A 19,373-nucleotide genomic window follows, 5' to 3' on the forward strand; every position below is an offset into this window, starting at 1 on the left:
AAACTGAAACTACCAGAAAGGTAAGAGTCACTTAAAGAGCAAAGGAAAGATGCATGCTGGGAATTACGAAAAAAAATGACAGAAAGAAATAAATGGATCTGATCCAAAACAAAGTATGCAGATGTTGATGAGAATGCGAAGAAATGCCTGAAAGAGTAGTAGCTGACTGTGATGTGTGGAGTACTAGGCGTGAAGACTTCATCTAGTAGTGGATAGGTAACGTGTATGTAGGCATTTATGTGTGTACAGTACACACATACTTTGCTCAAAGAGTTAAATATACATCTTACCATGCATCCTACACAGCCTAAGTTTCAAATTGTTGCTTGTTTGGGGGCTCTGTGGTTAAGGGTCTGTTTTGATGTCTGTAAGGTTGCTGGTTCCAATCCCATTACTGCCAGAAGGAACCTACTCTGTTGAGTCTTTGAGCGAGGCCTTTAACCTGGAAATCGCACCAGGATGCTGTAACAATGGCTGACCCTGTGCTCTCACTCCAAAAGGTCATGCAAAAAAACAATTTCCCCTTGAGGATTAATAAAGTATATTACAAAAAATAACCCTATTTTATATTGAGTCTATTTTAAAAAGAGCAGAGTACCCACTTCCGGATAAATTTATATTCAAAAGCCAAGTTCCAAAACAAGCAAAAATAATTGAGCAGCGTTTATGGAGTTTAGACTTTAGAAATGAATTACAGCTAGGAAATTGCAAATCAAACCCAAGGATACAGTATCATCAGTCACTTCTGGAATCCTGTAGCACGTTTATACAATATTATTATTATTTATTGTATAGGGAACATTTAGTAAGCAGTCATTTCTAATTAAATTGCAGACTCACCTTTAACCATAATTAATGTGCTAGTGCCGATGAAGGACGTCTTCGTATCTGCATCATGTAAATACTCGCACACGTACACGTCTGTATCACTTTCTTGTAATTTGCTGATTGTAATTGTTACTTTTGGGAACTCGCTTCTGATGAATGTTCGGTTTATATATTCTGGACTAATGACTTGATGAGCTGTTTTATTAATCCTAATGACTGTGCCTGGTTTGGAGTAACGTCTTTGTAGAATCAGGAATTTGAAGTTATCCTCACTGGTCTGACAGAGGATGTTGATTTTCTCGCCTGTTTTAAGGTCATTTACTTTTAGAGTCTGTTGTCCTGCAAACAAACAAAAATACAAGCATGAGACTTGCTAATGTAAAGTGTGTATCCATTATACTCTAAATCTTTATTACAGTACACTCTATGCACATCTGCATTTTCCAAGTTACAATCACGCACACTCCTGCCCACCCTCACTCACTCACTCACTCACACACACAGGGACACTTTTGAGTCACCAGTCATCCTAAAGTGCATTTGGTTGGGATGGGAGTGTGCCAGTGTTCTTTCCAAGTTGGTTTAGATTTTCCAAAAGTAAGAACAAATATCAACCTTTACCTTGAACTAATGTTACTAAAATTGAATCATCTGAGCACAGTCTATCTATCTATCTATCTTACCAGTCTAAAAGGGATACTCCATCTAAAAAATTATATTTCTTTTAATATGCTACTTACCCCATGTAGTTTGTAATGGTGGCGGAGAAAAAAAATTAATCTCATATTTTAGTGGAGAAACTACATGACAAAGATTCTGATTGAACAGGACCTAATAGTGACCAATGCTGGATAATGGTGAACAATGTGAGAAACATCCATGGAAAAAAAGTAAAAAAAAAAAATATTCACAGAATTTATGTCACATGTCCATTAGTACGCTCAAAATATATAAAGTGCATGAAAACTAAACATACAAGATCAACAGGAAAGATGCTTTCCCATAACACTGTGCCTTTGAATTGAAGAGCTGCCTGCCCCTCTCATTCATTGGTCAAGAATCCTGTCTTCAGTTCAAAAAAATATATATATACATACTAGGAGGTTCTGCCCCCTGCTCACTTTGCTCACCAACCCCCAGTTGCGTAAGGGGATGCAGATGTACAATTTAAACAGATTGCTATTTTCATGGGAATTGTTACATTTGCAGAATAGAACGAACTATTTTACATTACAGTGAGTAATAAACCATAGTAAAACATAATAAATTAAAAGAAAATTATGTTTCATGTTGCATTAGAGGTACTCATTGCGTTATACGTTTTCATTCTGTTTGGCTTTGAAATTAACACACAAATACTTTTTAAACTTACACTTTTACTGTAAAACTTCAGGAAAAATAATTATTTGAATTAACTTTTCATCACTATCGCTTTGAATTTTGATTCTGTGTTTGGACTTTCATCGTCACAACGCAATGTATAACTGTCCTTGAGTGAATATCGTTCTTTCTCTCTAATAAATAAACCGACTTTTTCGAATGTTTAACCGTGGGATTTGTTATTTGTCATTGCAAAAGCTATTCTAACGGGAAACTGTAAACGTTTTAATACGAATGGCATATCAAGATCTCCTTTGGTGTCTAATGTTATCCACAGAAGATGTATTACATTACCTTTCTTGTCACCTGTTAAACTTTTACATGTCAGAATTGTTCGACTAATTTTGAATGCAACTATTCTTGTTCATTTGCATAGCCCATCACTCATACATAAATTATGCAATAACATTACAACACAAGGGCGGCATGGTGGCGCAGTGGTAGCGCTGCTGCCTCGCAGTTACAAGACCCGGGTTCACTTCCTGGGTCCTCCCTGCGTGGAGTTTGCATGTTCTCCCTGTGTCTGCATGGGTTTCCTCCCACAATCCAAAGACATGCAGGTTAGGTGGATTGGCGATTCTAAATTGGCCCTAATGTGTGTTTGTGTGTGTCCTGTGGTGGGTTGGCACCCTGCCCAGGATTGGTTCCTGCCTTGTGCCCTGTGTTGGCTGGGATTGGCTCCAGCAGACCCCCGTGACCCTGTGTTCGGATTCAGCGGGTTAGAAAATGGATGGATTACGACACATCCTTCTTTCAACAGTAATTCGGCCGGTGGAAAACCGGACAGTGTTAAAGGTTGTACATATTCTACGGGATATTGCAAATTGATGTTTTCATCTACCGCATGGTCACCACTAACTGTTTCAGCAGAGTCTATTGTTACGTATTTAACCAATTTGCTGTGTAATCGATCTACAATTTTCGCGTTAATTTGTTTGACTTCATCGTTTCTCAGTGCTAGGATTGCCGTGTACTTATTTCTTCTGTTGATAACTCTTCGGGATTAAATTCTTCAATAAGATTTGGACACAATAAGTCTTATTTTATTGGGATCTTAAAGTGAGGAAAATATAAAACTTTATAAGAGCTGAGAGCGCAGGAACTGTGTCTGACAAAAGCATTCACACGAATGAGAGGTGAGAGGACCATGGGCGTGGACCGTTAACCAGAAATGGTTGAGAGGAGGGCGGGAAAATCTCAAGATTTTCTTTTATAATAGAGAGATGTGTGTGTGTGTGTCTGTGTGTTATTATGCATCACACTAGGAAAGGGAAATAGAATGAACGGAAGTGACCAAAAGAGGAACCAACCATTAAGCAAACCAGAAGTCAAATCCAAAAGTCAAACCAATCTGTCTGATTAGAAATCGTAAGCCAAGAATCAAAGTAAAAACAGAAGCTGAAAGTCAAGAACCAGGAAATCTAAATAGCACATGACCGGTTTTTATTTAGTTATCTACAAAACTCGGATGCTGATGGATCTAACACACCACACAATAACATTCATTTTACAAACTCATATCATAGCATCATGATGACAGCAATGCAAAATGGTGGCACCCTGGATGAAACAATAAGTAAAATGAAAATGATGCAAAATCATTCTTAAACTACCCAAAGCCTTTGACTTGATTGAGGGAGGTAACATGTGGGTTATAATGAGAAGCTTTGAGCTGCCACCAAAAAAAATGACCAACCTATGTAAAGTGACTTACAGAAATTATAGATGACAGGTTATACACATAGGCAAAGTGACTAGGGGTGTGAGGCTGTGGTGTACGCTGTCACCCTTTGGTTTTCCTTATGGCAATGGAAACAACCGGAAACAACATCAACATTTAATTATATATGTATGTCTCTGGGGTAAGGGTGTCTGATGTTGAAAGACCCGAAACAGCCAATGAATCCCGGGTACATCACTGGTGGTTCATCCCAGCTCATCCGGTTGGATGTATCAGCACATCATATCTCACATGAAAGTAGCTCAAAGTGTTATTCAAAGATAAAACAAAACAAGGTAGAATCTAAAGAACAGTTATGTATAAAAGCAGAGAATCATGATGTCCAGTTTAATGACAATGTTCAAGGTCAGAAGTCCAGGGGAACAAGTACAGGAAAAAAAAATTCCTGACAGCATTTTTTCACATAAGAAACATAGCTAAAGTTAGACCTCTTATATCATTGAAAGATGCTGAGAAATTAATTCACGCTTTTGTTTTCAGTCGACTAGATTACTGTAACGCACTCCTTTTAGGACCACCTAAAAAACATCAATCGACTGCAATGAGTGCAGAATGGAGCTGCTAGAATCCTAACTAGGAAAAGAAAATCCGAGCACATTTCTCCAGTTTTAATGTCACTACACTGGTTACCTGTGTCATTCAGAATTGACTTTAAAATACTGCTTATGGTTTATAAAGCCTTAAATAATCTCGCTCCATCTTATATATCGGAATGCCTGACACCTTATATTCCAAATCGTAACCTTAGATCTTCAAATGAGTGTCTGATTAGAATTCTAAGAGCTAAACTTAAAAGAAGTGGTGAGGCGGCTTTCTGCTGTTATGCACCTAAAATCTGGAATAGCCTGCCAATAGGAATTCACCAGGCTAATACAGTAGAGCACTTTAAAACACTGCTAAAAACACATTACTTTAACATGGCCTTTTTATAACTTCACTTTAACTTAATACTGATACTCTGTATGTTCAATTCTTCATAATAACTATTCACAGTGGCTCCAAAATCCGTACTGACCCCAACTCTCTCTTCTGTTTCTTTTTCCGGTTTCTTCACCTACTCAAAGTATCCTGATGCACCAACATTGATGGACTGAAAGCCAGAAGTCTACGTGACCATCATCATCAGGTCCTTCCATGAAAACCCTAAATACAAAGAGGACTGTTTGACTTATGTTAGGTAGATTGCCCAGAGGGGACTGGGCGGTCTCGTGGTCTGGAACCCCTACAGATTTTATTTTTTTCTCCAGTTCTTGGAGTTTTTTTTTGTTTTTTCTGTCCACCCTGGCCATCGGACCTTACTCTTATTCTATGTTAATTAATGTTGACTTATGTATATTTTTTATTGTGTCTTCTATTTTTCTATTCATTTTGTAAAGCACTTTGAGCTACATTTTTTTGTATGAATATGTGCTATATAAATAAATGTTGATTGATTGATTGATGTTGGAGGAAGCAAAACTGTGGGGGTTCCAAAAGCATCATAAAAACATAAGACATTTGAGAAATGAGTGGAGACCATTCACTCCATCAAGATCATTTGTTAAGCATCTCCTCTAGATTCTTCTGAAAGGTTGTCAACATTTCTGGTTCAACTCCATGTCTTGGTAGTTTGTTCCAGATTCCTAAAACTCTTTGAGTAAAGTAAAACCTCTTAGTTTCAGTCCTAAATGCACTTCCCCTCCATTTCTGCTGGTGTCCTTCAGTAGGTGATTCACCGTTAAGTTGGAATTCCTGCCTAGCAGCTCTCTGGACATTCCACAGTCCATGAATGTGCCAACATTAACAGGAAGAGAGGAACAATGCAAGGCCTCAATGAAAGACTTGGGGACCTTGACTTTGCTGATAACGTTTGTTGGCTCTCCCACACTCATTATGAAATGAAAGGCAAACTGGGAGACTTTGCCGAGAAGTCTCGGCTAAAAGTGAATGTGCAAAAGACCATGACAATGCATCTTAACGCACATTTAAGAGAAGAGCTTGAAATCAATGGATATAATTTTGAAGAGCTTCTTGGCAGTACAGTAACAAAAACAGATGGAGCACAAGAAGATGTACAAAACCAAATCAAAAAACAGAAATCCGGATTTACCCAACCGTATAGCATATTGAAGACCGATAAAATATCAAGGAAGACCAAGTGGGAAGTTTTTAGCTCCAGTGTTAGGACAGTATTACTGTGCAGTTGTGAAGCACAGCATATCACAAGTCAAACTATCCAAAATCTGCAAGTACTCATTAAAAGATATCTAAGAAGAACATTAAGTATAAGGAGGCCAGAGACAATAAACAATGAGGACCCTCTCTTGTGGTCAAAGGAACAAAGTATAGAAGTGCAAGTTAGAAGAAGGAGATGGAGCAGAAACTGCAGAAGGGTACAGTTACTAGGAATGTCTTGGACTGGATCTTGTAAGGATCAAAGTCTGGTGGATGACTGAAGATGAGTTGGAGGAGAACAGAGGACAAGGGGGCAGCACAATAAGGAAAGACATGGGGTGAAGTCAAGGCACTGACCAGAAACAGGACAAGGTAGTGCTGCACTGTAGAGTCACTTTGCTCCATCTAGGAAAGGAAGTGTGTGTGTGGGCCCAGTCGCCATGCCCAGGGTTGTCTCCTGCCTTGAGCCCAGTGCTGCTGTGATAGGCTCACAACCCTTATTTGGATTAAGCTGGTTTGAGAACGTTAAAGCAGTAAACACCACACAACATGTGAAGAGCACATCTCAGTAAACCTGGATGTGGTTAACCAAAATGTCAAAATGAGGAAATAACATAAAATATCACTCAGAAAGGTGTCTACGCTTGGGCTGCATGGCCCCAAATTATCAGTGGTTTACCTTAACTGATAAAACCGAATTGTCAAAATGCATTCTCATTATTTAGAATATATTAAATATTATCAATGTGGACGGGAATCATGACTGGTTTAACAATACACAGCAACAGTCAACAGTCATTCTCCTATCCGTTACTTGCGGGATATTAAAATACAATTCTTCAGCATCTTCACTTAACTCAACATTTGACATTTCTCACAGCATCACTTCTTTCCTGCTAGTATTCTAAATGAACTGATGACACTCGTGTCTTGTTTACCAAAGTTGATTTGACATTTCTGCTTCCTGCCATACTCATAAAATATAAAAAGAGCTGCCAGACGTGTTTCTTTTTTTTTTTTTGGTGCCACCCTTTTTCTGCTTTGACAAATAGCTTAATTTCACAAAAATTTAACACGGTTTTAGAAAATGTTTTGTTATGTTCACCAACAAATTACGTATCAGTTCTATTGGTGATTTTTCTCTACGTATAACATTAAAAAAATCATCAGCAGTTGCTATTCCTCATGTCTAGGAAGACAATCCTCCACCTTGAAGATCTGGCGACTGTTGGTTTTCAGTCCAGACCTTCTTTTAAGCAGACACTTCTTCTTGGTGTCTGTGCCTTCAGAGAGATGGCCTGTTTCTGATTTCGATCAAAAGTTCATTTAACAAGTAGGAAGATCTGACTGCTCAAAGGTGGATCTTTGATGGCTCCTGAGACTTAAGAGAAATTCTCATTTATGTTTCACTTAAGAACCAGCTTGGTCGCAGATGTTTTTCCTAAAATTCCATAAGAGACGTAGCTTTAGACAAAAAGGAGACAACTGAGGTTAAAGGAGTCAAAACTGAGAATTTGATTTGAAAAAGTATGCTCTGTTTTGTGAGATGACTTTCTAGTCTTGTTTTAATCTCTTTCAAGACTTCATATTTTTTAATGGACTGATGCCTTTATCTATGGTGACTTACAACGTGCGAGATCCGATCAGTTCCATTTCCAAGTGGATACAGGCGTGTGAAGCGACTCGCTTGTGGTCACACTGGTGTCAGTAGTGGGATCTGAGGTTTGAAGGCCAAAGTCTTAACCCCTGTGCCACACCACCAGCCTTTTCTCCTATAAGAAGTATGTTCTAATTGGAGCAGCAATATAAATTAGAGCAACTAATAGTATTATTCCGAAGCAAGGACTACAAGTTTGTAATCGTAATAAAGTGCATTATCACCACAAACAGCTGTCCATTTGTTTCACCAGATATTACCGATCACACCAATGTAAATACTTTCAAGTTGCAAAAAGAAAATCCTGAAGACACTACTTGGAAAACCTGAGCCCATTGTGCGACTATCTAGAAGGTTGCCGGTTTAAATCTCATTAGTGCCAGAAAGGATCCTACTCGGTTGGGCCTTTAACTTGAAGATTGCTCCAGGAATGAGGTACTTTGCTGAAATTCAAGAAGAGACACTGATGAGGACTGCTGGGTATTTCATCTCAGTAGAAAAATCTGAGAAGCAGGAGACAAATGACAACGTCTCGATCCTATCCATCCATCCATTTTTCAACCCGTTGAATCCGAGCACAGGGTCACGGGGGTCTGCTGGAGCCAATCCCAGCCAACACAGGGCGCAAGGCAGGAAACAAACCCCGGGCAGGGCGCCAGTCTACCGCAGGACACACACACCCACACCCACACACTAGGGACAATTTAGAATCGCCAAGCCACCTAACCTGCATGTCTTTGGACTGTGGGAGGAAACCCGAGTACCCGGAGTAAACCCACACAGAACGTGCAAACTCCACGCAGGGAGGACCCGGGAAGCGAACCCGGGTCTCCGATTTTACAGTATATTCTTTCTGATTGCATTGATGTCGAGGAGAAACCAAAAAGAATGTTAAGGAGATCTCTTTGTTGATGTTTCATTCCTATGGAAAGTGTGGTTTGTATTTGTCTTATAAAATCCCCAATAAGCTTTGTGAACTGGAGTGTGCTAGCTCCCCTTGACTCAACTATCTTTTTCAGTTTAATATTTTAATAAAAATCTGTAAGATTAACTCACCTACACTCTTAAAACTTTTTTTTCTTTTATGGCACTTCAGGGTTCTTTATTGGGTTGTGGGGTTCCTCAGAGAACCCTTGCTTGACAAAGCTCAATTGCCATTCTTTGCATATGAAGTTTGCATAAGAACTTTCTAATATGTACAAAAAAAACTGAAATTTTTAATGTATGGTAGGGTAGCAGGACACAAACAGATTAAGAAAACCTAAGCTTGGCCTGTGTTATCGTATGCAGTGAGGATTCTTTAAAAACCCTCAGCCATTGATATTTCACAAATCTGTTACCATCTTGGTAATTTACTGTCTGGAACCTGCTGCTGATCTAAATAAATAAAAGTTCTTTCCAGAACCACCATGTGGATAAGTCATTCTGAAATCAAAAAATGGTTCCCCTATAGGATGGCTCTGAAGAACCGCACTGACACCCTGAATTTTAAGAGTGAAGGTTGGCACTAATTGAGCTGTAAACTGCCTCTTGTTACTCCTGTAAAGCATCTTATGACAAGATAAGCTGTTAATAGAGCTATATAAAGCAAAGATTTACTGATATATATATATATAATTTTTTTTTTGCACCGTATTGCATGTGGCTTCTAAAATGAAAAGAATAAAAGAATTCAGAAGGGAGATAAGATAAAGATAAAAATAAAAAATAATGAAGAACGGCCCTGACCCCAGCAAGATGTGTGCTGAGTTTCATGGAGCAGCCGAGTGAGCTGTGCAAATAAACGGAGCACTTCGATGAAGGAAAAGTTTAAATTACTTATAAGACATTTCATTCAGCAGATTTTGTGATTCGTTTCAGGCAGTACAGTACATGCTAAAATAAAGTAAATATCCTTCACGAGCACTATGCAGATAAGGACAGATTTAAAATGTTAATACATCTGTCTGTTTTATTTATGATGCGCTCGCCCCATCGTCAACCCTTTATAGTCACAATTCCTGTCAATGCGGCTTCTTGTCAAAGCAAAGACATTCATCACCCTGATGGTCCTTGGAAAGTATAAAACAGCAGGCAGCTCTTAAAGAAGGAGACTTCTGCCCGGTGCCCCATTTGTCACTTACCCGTCACCGCGCCCCCGGCGCCTGACATCCAGAGAAATGCGAGCAGGTGCAGCCACACGACCGCGTGCATTGTCACTGCCTCATCTGACTGACACAGACGCAGATGGAGGAAATGTCAAGAAACTGCTGACATCGGAACAAAAAGCCAAACGGCAATAGTACGTCACATGTTTTTGTGGGTAGCCTGTACGTTTACTTGTTCATATTGTTGCTTTTTGATTATTTCATACTTTATTGGTTTGCGTGGGTACACTACTGGTTCCAGGCCTGTGAACTATATTGGTTTGTGTTTGTGTATTTTTATTTTTCATATGAACCTAATGTATTTAAATTTTTATAGAAATGGTTCAGGCAGGGGCAGATCTACATTTTTGAGGCCCTGAAACTTGAACAGTTATGGGGGCTCCTTCACAACCAGCAAGAGGTCCGGGTAACCACTGTTATCTTCTTCAATGGGGTTTTTCCATGACAGATCACCACAACGTTTTTGTGATACTTTATTGACCTTTTAATTGTTATTCAAATTATTATTTTGTGCTGAATTACTTGGAATTGAGTTAATTTTAAGTTGGTTAATTAATCATTAGCTTTGCTTTCAGAGATACCGATAATTACTCAAACAATTTGTGAATTCTATTTATTTAACTTACCATCCTGTATTGTTGGAGGGGGATCGTTGGCCTTTACACTTACTGTATGTCAGGCTAACTGAAGACTGAACACTCAGTTTAAGGAACAGAATAATACAATTTATTGATAAATTGCAGACATGTACTGACATATAAGATTGGACGCAGACAGTCTAGACAGACAAATATATAACATACAGGCTGGCTGTTTACTGTTCCATGCTTGGGCACCAAAGGGTCGCCTTCCAGGTTCGCCTAAAGGAAGTAATACCACCCCAGTAAGAGAGGGGGCGCTGTCACTAATAGTCTTGTCTCCTTCTTCCCTCACAGCTTCAAGAAAGCACCCCCCCCTCAAGTCCACACAATTTAAAAGGAGATCGCTCCTGGAAAGTGGTGTCTCATTTCTACGTTGATTCTGCTTCTGTGTTGAGTAAAGTCAGAAACGTTAGTGTGATGTCCCAGAGAGAGGACTACCTTACTGATAACAAAAGGTGCATTGAGGCAGATGTTTTTCATTTATTTTCTGTTTTTTGTTTGAATTAAATGGAGTTTTGCCTAGTTGGCACCCCAAGCATTCAACTTTGTCCTGCACCTTTATATCACCGGGCTACTATTAGTATTTAGAGTTGTCGTGGCACGCATAGTTTCACGATACCAAGCCTTTATGGGTGATGTCCGATGTTCAAGTGAAGGCTTCATCTGGAGTTGGGAGTGCACTCTTTCTCCTTGCTGTGTGATCCTTTGTGGTGTTCTGTGCTCCTGCTTTTTTAGTTTGCTTTCTGCTGTTGGGCCCTTTGCTGTGCCATCTGAAACTTTGGAAAAAGTGCTACTGTTTCTAGCACAAGAAGTTCCCTTCTTGAAGTGATGACTGCTTCTCAGCCTTCAGACTGGCAAACTAGATCTCAGGTCACAGGTTCACAAAGAGAAGACTTTGTCAGGCTAGGCACTCCAAGGAACAGTGGCTCATATCTTTTTAGGTTTCAGAAGATCACATTACATATTTCCACCTCACTGAGGGAATCCCCAGGGAGTTCAGTGAGTGTCCAGTGAATATCCCAGAGGTTGAACCTTCTCCTGATTGGATTAAAGTCACTTCCAGTTACAAAATCAGTGTCTTCTAATAGGCGAGTTATTCTGTCCATCAGAGTTGTCATTCCTTGAATGGTCTTTGTCCATTTCACACCTTCTGGTGTTAGAGGTTTGCAGAGGGGCCTCAGGAGAAATGTCAGTCCAACTCTGACGGACATCTTTGTTATCAGATGAAGTCCTGAAAGATCCTGGTGCAAGCTGGAGTTCAGTCACTTAGTTTGGAATGGAAAAGGGGGTTTTGTGCAGCTGGATTCCTGCATCTCTGTTAAACCTGCTTTCTTAACAGGCCTGGTGTGCCACTAAAGCTTAGCAGAATGGGCAATGACCACTTTGTCCTACAGTAGAAACCCAAACTTTTTAAGCATTGTGGACTAAAGTTGCTTCTGGGGCCACCTAGGATTAGGGGCTCTGAAGCTTAGGCTTTATTTGTTTCATAGTTGATCCGCCCCAATTGCTTTGTGCTCATATGCTATCAGTTAGTATCTGAACTATATTGGCTTGCATTCATTGTGCTAACTATATGGGCAAATGAGCAGGTGCCCATGGGGTGACCAGGACTAGTGGGGGCAACTGTATCAAAAAAATGAACCATTAAACATATAAGAAATTTGACAAACGGAAGTAAACTTTTTAGTCTATCAGTCATGTTTGTTTAACTAATAGCTACAGTAAACTCTCCCAACATCTCATCCCGATATGTCTTAAAGTTGACCAAGTTTTCTGCTTTAACATCAAGTCTCAGTCCCAGATCTCCTTGTGTAAAGAAGCACTTCCTGGTTTCAGTCCTAAATACACGTCCCCTTAATTTTCCCCAGTGTCCTCGAGTCCTTGATGCACCATTAAAGTTAAAGAATTCAGCTAGATGTACTCTATCAATGCTTTTAAGAATTCTGAAGACCTGGATTAGATCACTATGCAGTCCCCTCTGCCTGAGACTAAGAAGGTGTAATCCTCGGAGTTTCTCAAAGTCCAACATGTCCTTAAATCCTGGGATGCACCTGGTTGCTCTTGTCTGTCTTTTTTGTAGCTTCGGTGAACAGAAATGCACACAATACTCCAGATGTAGTCTCAGCAGTGCTTTACATAGTCTGAGCATAGCGTACCTTAATTTACATTCAACAGATTTTACAATATAACCTTCTCGAGTATGGCTGGTTTTAGAAAGCTTAGGATGGTGGGGCGGGAGATGAGTCCCCCTTGTCATTTTAAGCAGCACATGTGAAGAGTGGGGGACAGTCGCCATTTGACATCTGAGCAACACAAAACGTGATTGGGGGACACATAGTTAATAATGCAGTTAACGACACAATCCATCAGCAGGATCAAAGTGGGGGGGGTTTCCCCTTTGCACTTCCAATGGCACGATCACGAGGTTGCAATGTGATTTTACAGTTGAGGTAAATAGTGTTGTGGTCGAAGCTTGGCAGTGTTTGTTTCTGCCAACCACACTTCCTCAAGCACCTGATGAAGTGAATGCCTTGCTGCGCTTTTTGAAATGATGGCAGTGGAGTTTTATGACCTGCTCAGTTTCTAGGAGATGTGCGGACAGAGAAATCTGAAACTGCCCACTCACTCCACCAGGGAGAGGTCATGGTTCAACCAGCATTGTCCCCCTGGCTGGTCTTCAAAGTTGTGTGTCTTCATCCATCCATTATCCAACCCACTATATCCTAACTACAGGGTCACGGGGGTCTGCTGGAGCCAATCCCAGCCAACACAGGGCGCAAGGCAAGAAACAAACCCCAGGGATAGTGCCAGCTTACCGCAGGGCGCACACACACACACAAAGCACACACTAGGGACAATTTAGAATTACCAATCCACCTAACCTGGATGTCTTTGGAATGTGGGAGGAAACTGGAGCACCCGCAGACATGGGGAAAACTTGCAAACTCCATGCAGGGGGAACCTGGGAAGCAAACCCGGGTCTCCTAACTGCGAGGCAGCGGCGCTACCCACTGCACCACCATGCCGCCCAGTTGTTTGTTTTAATTTTATATAATTTATTCATACTAATGTTTATTTTATTAGTTTTATACTAGCTGTCCCGCATGGCTCTGCCGGCATAGTAGTGAAACAGGACAAACTTTAAAAATCTATAAAAAAAATTGTATTGAGAAGAATTTATATTGATAGCTTTTGTATCCAAGGGACTCTTGATATACAATATTTTTGGTTTTGCTATTATCAGGGGCAAGAATGTAGAAGTGATCTCTTTGCCAAAAATGTAAAAAGTTGGCAAGCAGAAGGTAGTTACACTCCAACGTCAAACGTTGCCACTGTATTTGATTGTGTTCGTCTCTGACGGGAGAGTGTCCCCTGCATGGGGAGAAAAGCATATGGCCGCCCTGCCAATTAGCAGGTACCATCAAAAACACACGTAGCTCTGATCTCTCTCTCAAAAACGTTAAACGTTACTCTTTAACAATCCCTAGATGATAATGTCTGCTGAACAAACAGGTATCGCTAGCTAAGCAGAGGCAAGGTACGCTTCAACACGTGACGAGAGGTAGAGCGACTCAAATTGAGGCTGGCGCGTGAGTGAGGAGGGCCTCGTCTGACTCCCCACTCCTGAGGTCCTGCATCCCCCTCCCCTCTACCTGCTGCCTGCCTCTCAGATTTGCGTGACTAAATTGGTGCCACAACCAAACTATAATCAGCCGGAATTTTCAAGCAAATTATAGAAATAAACCTGATCTTAATCCATTAAGTATTTCTCTCGTCAAAAGCGTTCAGACAGACCGACAGATGTTGGATTTAACATATATAGAGGTGCTTTTCTATGTATTGGTTGGGAAAGGGGAATGGCCTTTATGTCACGTGAGCTTTGTGGGTGGTTCCCTAAGAGGCGGGTTATTGGCCACCTGCCAATAACCGCAGAGAATGTCCGTCCACCCTATTTATGGGAGGACCTTCCATGGTTCCTTGCGGTTCATTGAATGCGTTTGGAGTGTTTCTTATGTTACTGTGCCTTTTGATTTTCTGGATTTTTGACCCTGTTCTCTGCTTTTCGCCTACATCTTTGGTTTTTACTTTGGGACAGTGTTTATTGTTATTTTGAATCTCTGCTCTGGTTTTTGACCCACGATTTTTGAATTCTGTATTTGGGACTTTGTTTGCACTGTCTGCCTTGCCTATTCAGGCATCTCCTTTGTGTTCTTCAGGGATCTGTGCTTGCACAGCCATTTTGTGAAAATAAACCTTTCATTTTTATCAAGACTCGTCTTGGCGTTCTGGGTTTCTAGTCGGGGTATTTTGACGGTGTTGTCCTCCTCTAGTGGGCAACTTTGAAAGTGCTTTTGATACGTGTGCATTGGGACTCTCCAGATCACAACACCATCAATGCAGAATGGAGCCTAAAACCCAGAATCATTTTTTGGATTCTGTTTATGTTCAAAGTGAGGTTGTTGATGTGACACCAGTCCGCCAGACGGTCTGCAGTCTCATCGTTGTTCTTAATGAGATGGTGTTGTAACAAAATGTAATTTTGTAATTTGTGTCAAATGTGGCAGTACAGTCGTACAGTTGAGGTTTGGGTTGACACAGCAGCCTCGTGCAGACAAATAATAAGAATAATAAACAAAAAAAACATTAAACTAAATAAATGGCACAAAGACGGACAAAACAGACAAGAAACACGACTTTAAACCCCTGCCAGGGGAGAAGCGCTGGCTGAAAAATGACATCAATAATTATTATGTTATTTCATTAAGATATTGCCTGCTGCTGCCGTCATCATGGTGCACATGCACACTTCATTTATAAAGTGACAGCTATTGACAGAGACATTAAGCAAACACAGTAACGTGATAAGAACTGAGCAAAAGCTTTAGACAAACGCTGAGTCTGAATCAAGTTTTAGTACATCTCTTTTAACAATGGAGGAGTGGTAGTGCAGAGCTGTCATTCCTGCCTTATGGTATCATGGTATAAGAGCCATTTGCTAGTTATTTAGGTGATGTTAAGTTGATAGAAGTATTTTCTTAGTTATGTTTAAATGTTTGCATATATATATATATTAGTGCATAGTCAATGGAAGGTTCTATTATAACCCTGAAAAGCTGAATTGAAATGGAATATTCTAATTACTTCTTGTCCCTTTGACTACAGACTAGTTCAGTTTATGATCTGCCTTACAGTCAGTAAGGCATGGTGGGCAAACATTTTCAAACTGAGCCGTAGGTATAGAACATACCGTAACCACAAGGGGGCGTCAGAGAGACCTAAACCACAGGCACAGCAAAATACCAGACGTTTGTAGAATAAAATAAAGGATTTTTATTCCTCTTATCAGCGCCTTTCCAAATCTCCTCTTTGACCAGTGGCTCAAACACAATGAAAATTTACAATAAAGCATACAATTCTTAATCCTTCTCCATCTCCTCTCAGTTTTGCCCGCTATCTCCCGACTCTGACTCCCCTATATTTGGCAGCAGGCTTCCTTTTCTGCCGGACCAGGAATGCTTCTGGTGCCATTCTGTCTCCTCTAGGAAGTACTTCCGGGTCATCGACAAAGTAGAGCGGTCCTCCCCTGACAGCGCCCTCCATCGATCCTAAGGATCTACTACAGGGCTGCACTTCCGGACTCATCCTCCTCTTCTACCTCTAGTGGGGGGTCCAAACACTGAGAATGCCCTTTTAATCACTTTATTGATTCGGTGGGCCTCTCTTGAAGTGATGTTGCCAGCCCAGCCCACCACCGTGTAGAGAATTGCACACTGGCCATCACAGAGTTGTAGAAGATGTGAAGGATGTCACTTCCCAAATTAAATGAACACAGTCCTCTAAGGAAGACCTTTTCTTCAATAGCTTCTTTGTGTTTTGAAACAAGTCCAGCCTGTTATTGGTGTGGACCCCTTAAGCATTTGTAGGAGTTGACCACCTCTACATTCACTCCCTAAATAGTGACCTGACATGGAAGCTCTTGGGTGCAGTGAATCAATATCCAGTTCCTTGGCTTTGCTGATGTTGAGTTGCAGACAATTCTCAAAGTCCACCTGACTGTTCTCCTCTGTCTCATCACCCCTTATTGATAGACCCCATAAGTGCAGAATCATCTGAGAATGTCTGCAAGTAACATGACCTGCTGTTATATGTATAGTCAGAGGTGTACAGAGTGAAGAGAAAAGCAGACAGGACTGCTCCTTGTGGTGCTCACTTCCATATCACAAACACAGTCCTTGAATCTCACAGATGGTGGTCTGCCTGACAGACATCCCATTATCTAGGACAACACTGGCACTGCCACCTAGTGCATGGGGATGGGGTCACTCCCTCATTCTGGCTTCCGCTGGTCCACTCCTTATTTTATAGCGGCTGGGCACAGAGTTATCTTTCTGCAATGCCAGCCAATCCATACAACGATCCCTTCAGGCCTCGTTCTTATCCCACAATACAAATTTATTAAGTAAATCTTATATAAGTTTGCCAAAGAGAAATAACACAAACTGTAAATATAGAAAGCAACTGAAGTTGAACAAGAAAAAGCTAAGTTTGTAGAAGAAACCCTTTTCCATTTTTGCCTTTTATTCTGCGTGTGTAATAACTTTCTCTGTTTCTGTGCTAACTGTTTTGCTTTGAACTTTCACTAAACTCTTTTCAAACAAACATTATTGGACTGCGAAGTTTCTTTTGTACTCCTGCTGATCCTGCCTTACCAACTCAGTAGCTGCTCGATTTCGAGACCCTGATAAAGTCACATGGTCTGCATGGCGCCCTCTCTGTGAATTTGTGCATTGACAGGTAGCAGTGAGTGTGATTAACTGCATCTGATTATTTGTTTTAGTACTGAATACTAGAAATGTGTCAGTAATACTTCTAACAAAATACGTCTCATGTGCTGTGAAGTAAATAACATCCATCCTCTTTTTCCATCCACAACCTGAGCCCCCAAAGATTCTTGTTATGAACACAGGCTGCTGTACCACCAGATAACACTGTTTCATGATGTCTGTTTGCAGGTAACTCGGTAAAACTAAACGGATGCTTTATTTGAAGGTTTCTGTTACTGGATTGCATGCAGAACACTTTTTTTTTTGATTGGCTGTGTGATTTTGTCCCTTAAATGTACCAGTGTGTGGGCCACCATATTTGTTTCTTGCCTTACACCCACTGTTGTTGGGATAAATACTGACACTCAATGACCCTAAACTGGGCTGATTAAAGGTACCCCTCAGCACATGCAGGATTAAATGTATACCTATAAGTTTTGTTTAGTAATTGTCCCTCACACTGTCCCTTTAGTGACACCACTTTTAACGTCACACCATCAGGCTCTGCTTCCTGTGTCTGAGCCACTTTTGCACTCATCTACACACCCATTTCTTCTAGTGTGACACCTTATCAAATGCTATCTGAAAGGCCAGATAAATAATATCATATGCACCACTCTGGTCGCATCCTTTTGTCTTCCTCATAGAATTCCAGCATGTTAGTAAAACGTGATGTCATGGGAGGCAGTCAAGGGCTTAGTTAAGAGTATGACGCAGAGTCAGGGGTTGATGAATGGTACTAACGTGGTGTAAGAGCCATTTTCCTGGTTCTGTAAGAGTCATGAATATTTTACTAGATGGCAATGCATAATCTATGGGAGGTTCCTATAACCCCCCCATAAATAGAATTGTATTGGTATATTCTTGCCATTTCTAACAGCTTTGAGTAAACATCATTCTTCAGTTAGTGACAGCCTTGCCATGAGTAAGGTGTAGAGGCATACGGTTTTAAACCGTGCTCGTGTTCATGCTTATGCACAGGTCATGCCCACGCCTACGGGCTTTTTGAGTGTGTAAAGTAAATTGTAAAACAGCACATATTCAAGTGTTACAGACAGACCTCAGTATGTGCATCTTGGGACCTGCAGGTCTGACACGGTGGTCAGCAACACAGGAGCGCCGCAGGGGACTGCACTTTCTCCGGTCCTGTTCAGCCAACATACATCCGACTTCCAATACGACTCGGAGTCCTGCCACGTGCAAAAGTTCACTGACGACACTGCTATCATGGGCTGTATCAGGAGTGGGCACGGGGAGGAGTATAGGAACCTAATCAGGGACTTTGTTAAATGGTGCGACTCAAACCACCTACACCTGAACACCAGCAAAACCAAGGAACTGGTGGTGGATTTTAGAAGGACCAGACCCCTCATGAACCCCATGATCATCAGAGGTGACTGTGCAGAGGGTGCAGACCTATAAATACCTGGGAGTGCAGCTGGATGATAAATTGGACTGAACTGCCAATACTGATGTTCTGTGTAAGAGAGGGCAGGGCCGACGATACTTCCTTAGAAGGCTTGCGTCTTTCAACATCTGCAATAAGATGTTTCCATGAAGGTTCACTAACGTCCTTAAGCACGAAGGTGCAAGAACTGTTGATTTATTTATGGCCTAACACAACACGAGGCAGAAACAGCAGTTCAAAAATAGATTCTATTTATTTCGTAACCGACAATGGTGAATTATTTAGCAGGAAATGAAAAAAAAAAAACAAAGCAATGCTGATTAATACATGTGCTAGACCATTATAGTACAAAAAAATATATTCATGTAAGATAAGAGAAGCATTGACTTATAACTGAGGTCAGTCACCTCACCCTTGCACAGTGTCCTCCCAGCTGACATTATTCTGCATCAATTCCCTTATGATAGACACACAAACCTTATATTCTTGTTTATCTATCTATCTATCTATCTATCTATCTATCTATCTATCTATCTATCTATCTATCTATCTATCTATCTATCTATCTATCTATCTATCTATCTATCTATCTA

The 19,373-nt window shown here is 40.7% G+C and overlaps 1 protein-coding gene across 1 annotated transcript in view; it reads right to left on the bottom strand.

Annotated features, from left to right (window-relative positions):
- The window catches only part of LOC120517846, a 36,842-nt gene extending 26,852 nt beyond the window's left edge, over positions 1-9,990 (bottom strand). Inside the window, exons 1-2 of the mRNA XM_039740348.1 lie at positions 9,884-9,990; positions 841-1,167 (exon numbers count right to left, since the gene is read on the bottom strand). Coding sequence (XP_039596282.1) covers positions 841-1,167; positions 9,884-9,953 — 397 coding nt within the window. The 5' untranslated portion in view covers positions 9,954-9,990. The remainder of the gene's footprint in view (positions 1-840; positions 1,168-9,883) is intronic.
- Between the last annotated feature and the right edge of the window lie 9,383 nt (positions 9,991-19,373).

Source organism: Polypterus senegalus, chromosome 17 (assembly GCF_016835505.1).
Source record: "Polypterus senegalus isolate Bchr_013 chromosome 17, ASM1683550v1, whole genome shotgun sequence".
Taxonomy (NCBI): Eukaryota; Metazoa; Chordata; class Cladistia; order Polypteriformes; family Polypteridae; genus Polypterus; species Polypterus senegalus.